The sequence below is a fragment of the Dipteris shenzhenensis genome, chromosome 25, assembly GCF_047967505.1.
Source record: "Dipteris shenzhenensis isolate YYH24624 ecotype China chromosome 25, Dip_SZ_1.0, whole genome shotgun sequence".
NCBI classification, from domain to species: Eukaryota; Viridiplantae; Streptophyta; class Polypodiopsida; order Gleicheniales; family Dipteridaceae; genus Dipteris; species Dipteris shenzhenensis.
The window spans coordinates 3,052,129-3,058,248 of NC_141620.1; the positions used below are offsets into that span (position 1 = coordinate 3,052,129).

General features: G+C 37.9%; 1 protein-coding gene across 1 annotated transcript; it reads right to left on the reverse strand.

Annotated features, from left to right (window-relative positions):
- Positions 1 to 1,810: 1,810 nt before the first annotated feature.
- Positions 1,811 to 4,187, reverse strand: LOC147885312 (uncharacterized). Its single transcript, XM_087396931.1, has 6 exons — positions 4,027 to 4,187; positions 3,745 to 3,900; positions 3,392 to 3,521; positions 2,547 to 2,666; positions 2,186 to 2,228; positions 1,811 to 2,097 (listed from the first exon to the last, which is right to left on the reverse strand). Exons 1-5 carry the CDS (start codon positions 4,091 to 4,093, stop codon positions 2,222 to 2,224), a joined length of 480 nt encoding a protein of 159 aa, XP_087253057.1. The 5' UTR covers positions 4,094 to 4,187; the 3' UTR covers positions 1,811 to 2,097; positions 2,186 to 2,221.
- Between the last annotated feature and the right edge of the window lie 1,933 nt (positions 4,188 to 6,120).

Below are 6,120 nucleotides of genomic sequence, written 5' to 3' on the forward strand. Positions count from 1 at the left end.
ATTGCATCTAATTGTTATGCTAAGAACCAGAGAGGTGGTCTCTCCAAGCCAACCTTTAATTTTAATGATTTGCATGGGTGCGGTGCCCAGTGACAGATGGCAAAGCTACGGCAAAAGGTTGCATGATGATAAGTGGTCAGGTGGCTTAGGCCAGAGACTATGCTATGCGAAGTAGTGTAGAGATGCCATGTGTTGAGCTATGCGGTGTCCAGAATAAATAGATTGTGTCTTATTATTACACTAGTGCGACTTCATGATATTGGGAAAAATTTTGGCGAGAGCACGGCTCCACGCAAAATTCAAATATTCACCCAGAAGTACATCACGTCACGGCCCCAAAAATAGTTCTACTATTGGTTACACCCAAGCAAACATTGACCCTCTACTAGATTATTATTGAGTGGAGGTCACCACTTACAACTTTGGTAATTTTTTAGCTTTATTATGCCATCTTTGTGTGGAGGTGACTCATTTTGTTGCAAATTTACCCATGATGTATTGAGTGGTGTCACCGCTTAAAGTTTAGGAAATTTTTAGTCTTATTAAGCCATATTTATGTGGAGGTCACCAAGTAGTGTTCAAAAACTAGCCAATTTTAGAGTTTACCAAGTTTAATTAAGTAGAGGCCACCAATTTAACAAATAACAAACAACGCACGAAAGTCAAAACAATTTGAGTAGTGTATGGATAATAGCAGTGCAATCAATAGAATGGCTTTTATTTTCTTGTGTATTTATAATTTAATACATTTAAAGCTTGAATGATTGCACGTGATCACACTTGGTATATGGGGTTTTTACAAAGTGAACCTCCCCCCCCCGCGGTTCCCCCCTACCTCTTATATATGTACGAATGTATATATGTGTGTATATACATATAAATCTGTGTGTGTGTGTGTGTGTGTGTGTGCACGCACGCACGCACGTGCATAAGTGCATCCATGTGTTTGCACATTGTGTGGGGAGAGACCAGCTTGCCATATGATCTTGTAATATGCCAAATATATCAAATTCCTAAGTATCACAACCAAGCTACCTAAACCATGACCAATTCTCAAATACACACATACACAAACTATGCCATACAGAGTCATGTGAGATGGGGCCAATTGTTTTGGACAACATCCATACATAGGGCTCTAGCATAGCAATCAAGGTTTCCTTCCATAGTTCATTTAATCAATTTACCTTTTGTACAGTTCCCCCAACTCATATGCCGATCTTGAAAATTATAATTAGTCAATACTTCTAGGGGGTTATTACAAGGAAATTGTTCATATTTGTAAAATGGCCTATTTCCCCTAAAGATTAATGTCATTTCACTAATTAGTACTTGAATGACATTCCTATTTGAAGAAACCAAACTAGATATTAAGCATCTCGGGGGGGTCACTCATCAGATGTAACCCTATCACGTGAGTTCAACAAAAGGATATTTTTAATTCCTAAATTTCTAAAAAATTAATATACATAAGGGAGCATTTAAAATGAAATGTAAAAAAATTTACAGATTTGTATAGAAAAAGGGTACGTTTTATTAAGGAAAAATTTACAGATAAGGGATTTTACAAATAGGCCTTGAAGGCACATGATATAGAGGGTTCATACATAGTGACCCCCCCGAGTTAAGCATAATATGATATAGCAACTCTATCAAAAGCTTTCAAAAGTTTGTTAATTTGAAGACACCTGCACCTTTTTACTCACGAGTTTGTAGTCATCAAAATTGGAGATGCCACCCTATTTAGCCAACAATATAGTGCTATCTTGTGACATCGTTATGACTTTTATAAAGTTTTGCTTAGCATATATTTATTGAAGTGTATTATAAAAAAAGCATTACATTAAGGTCATCATGGACAATGCCAAGTGTTGTAAAAAGGTTGGTCATACATTTTTTACCTAAGGGAGTCACTCTATTACTTGCACATGAACCAAAATAGGGGAAATATGTGAAGGCATATCATGCACCTATGCTAATGTCAAATGTACTGTCACTAAAAAATACTTGTATCCATCATTAACCCATTTAGGAACTAAGTTTTTGGACAACGTATCACATGTCTTGGAAGTACCTCATCAAAATTCTGGGTGCAACCTACAAACAAGAAAACTTTGAATAAAAAAGGTTTCCACTAATGTTAATATTAGGGTACAACACCTTACTTTAGAACAAACATTCTCACCTCTATAATGTGTGATGTAAGCCACCTCATTGCTTTTTATTTTCTGTAGTGCATACACATAAGACAACATATTAGAATCCTTTAAAGGTATGAGTCTAAAAGACATTTGAACATTCAATATAGTAGATGATTAACCATATACGATTATGATGGGTTATCATCTTAGATTAAATTAAGATCCTAGTAGCATAGCTTTAGTGCTAGTTTGTATTTGATCCTGTCATTGAATGCCGCCATTGACTATATTAGAATGAAATAAAAAGCAAGAACTTCATATGCAACGTATATATCATTAAAAATCTGACATAAAATTAAACACTCTAGCAAGTGTTAAAAAGGTGTACTTTTATCATGAACTTACAATTCAATAACTTTGAGATCGACTTCCACCTTTCCTATGGGCTTATTCTTCGCATCATCTAACACCTCATATGTTCCGGTTTGAGGTTGGCGTAGCACAAGCACCCTTGATAAGGGAATTCTGCAAATTCGAAACAAAACCTCATATTACATTGTGCAAGTTTAGGACGTTTAAGGAAAGAAGAAAAGTATACTCTTGATAGTGCAGATACTATTATTTGATGGTAGTTCTACTTTCCCATTGAGGCTTTGGTATAAAATCGTTATTACAATCTACAAGGCCACAGTCTACAATGCTTGATATCTACTCTACAATGCTTGTAGATCACAAAACTCCCATACTTCGCCACTAGCCACGCCCACTAGATTAGAGTCACCACAACCCGCAGCCAAAGCATCCTTCTATCCTGTCTTTTTGTGTAGGAACTAAGACCAATTAAGGTACTCTTCAAGACTTCATTGGTATTAAGGGGGAGTGTAGGAACTAAGACCAATTAAGGTCTTGTACACACACGGGTGATGCCAATCGGCATACGTCTTAGTAACTATCACAAGCAACCTCCATATATCAATGTATTGCCGATCAATCGATACAATCAATTCTACTATTTGCATACTCTACCTACTTTCCACATTTTGTAGACTTACAAGAGCCTACATTCTTGCTTGTGAAAGTCCCACACACTCACGAGTACTCCCACCAGATCAGAGTGGCCACCACCTACACTAGCTTCTATCCTCTCTTGTTGACTTACAAGTGTACCATAACGTTTCCTTCAATCAAAGAAATAAAATCATTCTTCGTTCATTTTCCAGGAAAGAAGAAGATTAAGGAGAGTGACCTACGTGGCGGTACCCATGAAGTAGTCGTCCCATCGATAGAGAGCATAGTTATAAACGGTCACAGTTATCTCTTTCGCATCCCCGCCCTCAAACTCATGTTGCACCTCCCAAACAAATTCGCCTGGATTTTTAACTGCGGGTTGTGCATAGCATCCAAGTTAATTAGTACGTCAAATTTGAAACCGTGGGAATGCCACCCACGTTTTTTTATCAGAGCTACATGCAGCAAGCACTTGTTTCCAAATGCGCTTGTCGACCTTTTGTCCCAAACCCCTCTCTCTGTCTCTGTCTCTGTCTCTCTCTCTCTCTCTCACACACACACACACACAAACACACGCTGACACAGACACACACACATTTTCCATCGTTTGGCATCGATCGCGCTTTACGGATCCAATCTCTGTCGCGCGGAGTTTCTGTAATATCATGAAGACTTGGTCTCGCAATTCCATTATACTTCCTGTCACTTCCATAATTGACGAAAGCGAAAGGAAGGTACGGGGTTACTTTCCCTGCATGGCAAGGTGCACGGAAACACAAACGATTAAGGAGATTTCATTATGCAGGTAGATCTGGTAAAAGCAAATGAGAGAGTTATGACGATTGTAGGAGAAATTGGGTTTGATGATGATACATACAATCGTCTTTCGTATTTGTTATGTCCAACTTCTTCACCTTCACCGCCACTTTTGGCTTCGTAGTCATGGTGGACGAGGATTTGCAGTTTGTGGCGGTCAAGGAGATCGTAAATGGTACGCTCACTTATATTCAGCAACGGAGAAGCAACCAGCTTCCTTACACACATCCCAAAGACTATTCTATTTCGTCTTCACGCATGCCTCCTCTAAAGCACCCTTTACACCATCGACACTCCTTTTTCGATACCACACCGTCCACACTTTTTCTTGATACCACACTTATTGATTTGCATGGCCCATCTCTATACTTGCACGGTCTACATGGATGAGTAGCCTCTAAGGGTAAGTATGCTCTATGGGGTCATCCCCCCGAGTTGTATTCATTCTCGATCCTAAGTCCACCACTCTTACTCATCTTGTAGTTGTGAAACGTGAATACGGAAACCCTTAAACAATTAAACAATGTGGTAGGGTATTGTCCATCTTGTTTATTTTTTTCTTGAAACCCATGTGCATTGATTATTCTCTTACGAAAATGTTTACACCATTGTGCAAAAACCCCATGCATATGTGGAAAGCGTGTAAGGCATGTCTCCTTTCAAAGAACCATTTTTTTCCCATAAATACACAAACTTGTGTCAAGTTAGTCATCACCAAGATGAGAATTACATGCGAAGCATTGGCCTAAAGTTGGGGGTAGTGTGACAGGAGAGAACCTTTCTCCCAAGTATATACCCAACATTACTTCTTCAAAATCACTTAGGTCTATTTAGGGCATCTTCAAAAGGAATGCGTGAAGGAGTTCTAAGGAATGGGGGTAGGCATGGGAGCAAGGGAATATAACTTTCCTCCATGAAACTAATGTTTTCCCAACTTTACTTTTCTAGTCTTGAGGGCATCTTAAAAAAGAATGGGTGAAAGTGATACAAGGATTTGGAAAAAGGTATGATGGTTTGGGAGATCTCAATAAGGAACAGTGGGGAGCATGATGGAAGAGAGTATTTCTTCTTTAATTTTAAAAATATATCCAACTTCACTTTTTCTATGCCACTTGGAATATTCTTGAGGGCATCTTCAAAAGGAACATTAGGTCAAAAAGCTCTAAAGTTTTCCCAAAAGATTTGATTCTTGACATGAAGGTGCCAACAATTATCCCCCAATTGTCTCATATGACAGTGAGACTAGTACAAAAGTGTATTCTTCGTTATCACAAACCAACTATTCTCATAAGGTTACTATAATTTTTATCCCATTTGAATCTCAAGATTTGAATTGGCACAATCATCTTTTAACTGATATATTGGGATCATGGAGCCATTACCTTTTTAAGATTAACTTAATTTTTTTAATTATTTTTAAAGATTAAATTAAAGGAAATTCAAATATTTAAGTCCGCCTTTACTCTTGCACATTTTTTCTTTATTTTAAATCTTTTAAGTAAAAATTAGCTAGGCAAATATTAACACAGGGGAATTCAATCTTTCAGTCTGTGTCTTGTCCCTGTTTAGTCTTGCAAATTTCCATTAGTCTAACATTAAGTTCAACACACTTAGAATTTGAGACCTTGCAAAGGTCATCTATGGCCAAAGTTGTGCATCCTCACACTTTGCCCCTGCTCCATAGAAGGAAAGACAGGAAAGGGATGGCTAGATTATATGGCAAAAATGTCCATTTTAAGCACCACCTAGTTTAGTACATGGTCCCATGTATAAGTGTCCATTAAAATACCTTGGTCACTACAAGATTGGAAGTACAATAGTATATGAATTAGACATGGTGCCCTTACTACAAGGTATTGGTCGACTTATGACATTAAGACCAATGTGATTTGTAAGGAAATAAAACTTGTAAACGTATCTGTATATCCACCCGTATATCTATTAGTATGGAATTGTCAATATGGGCATCGATGATGACTGATACATTGGTATATTTGTTGGGCACAAATGCAAATACCTAAAACACACTACTACCATTAGGGGAGAAATGGGGTCTCAAAATGGCCTAGTAAGGAATGGATTAAGAAATGCATTAGGCCTAAATGAAAGGGCCATGGTAGGGTAAAGGAGTCGGGTTATGCCCACAATCGGCCCC

Coding starts and splice junctions, on each gene's coding strand:
- LOC147885312 (XM_087396931.1), bottom strand. CDS start 4,093: ATGACTACGAAGCCAAAAGTGGCGGTGAAGGTGAAGAAGTTGGACATA. Junction 3,901..4,026: donor AACAAATACGAAAGACGATT/GTATGTATCATC, acceptor CTTGCCATGCAG/GGAAAGTAACCCCGTACCTT. Junction 2,667..3,391: donor TACTTCATGGGTACCGCCAC/GTAGGTCACTCT, acceptor TCGAATTTGCAG/AATTCCCTTATCAAGGGTGC.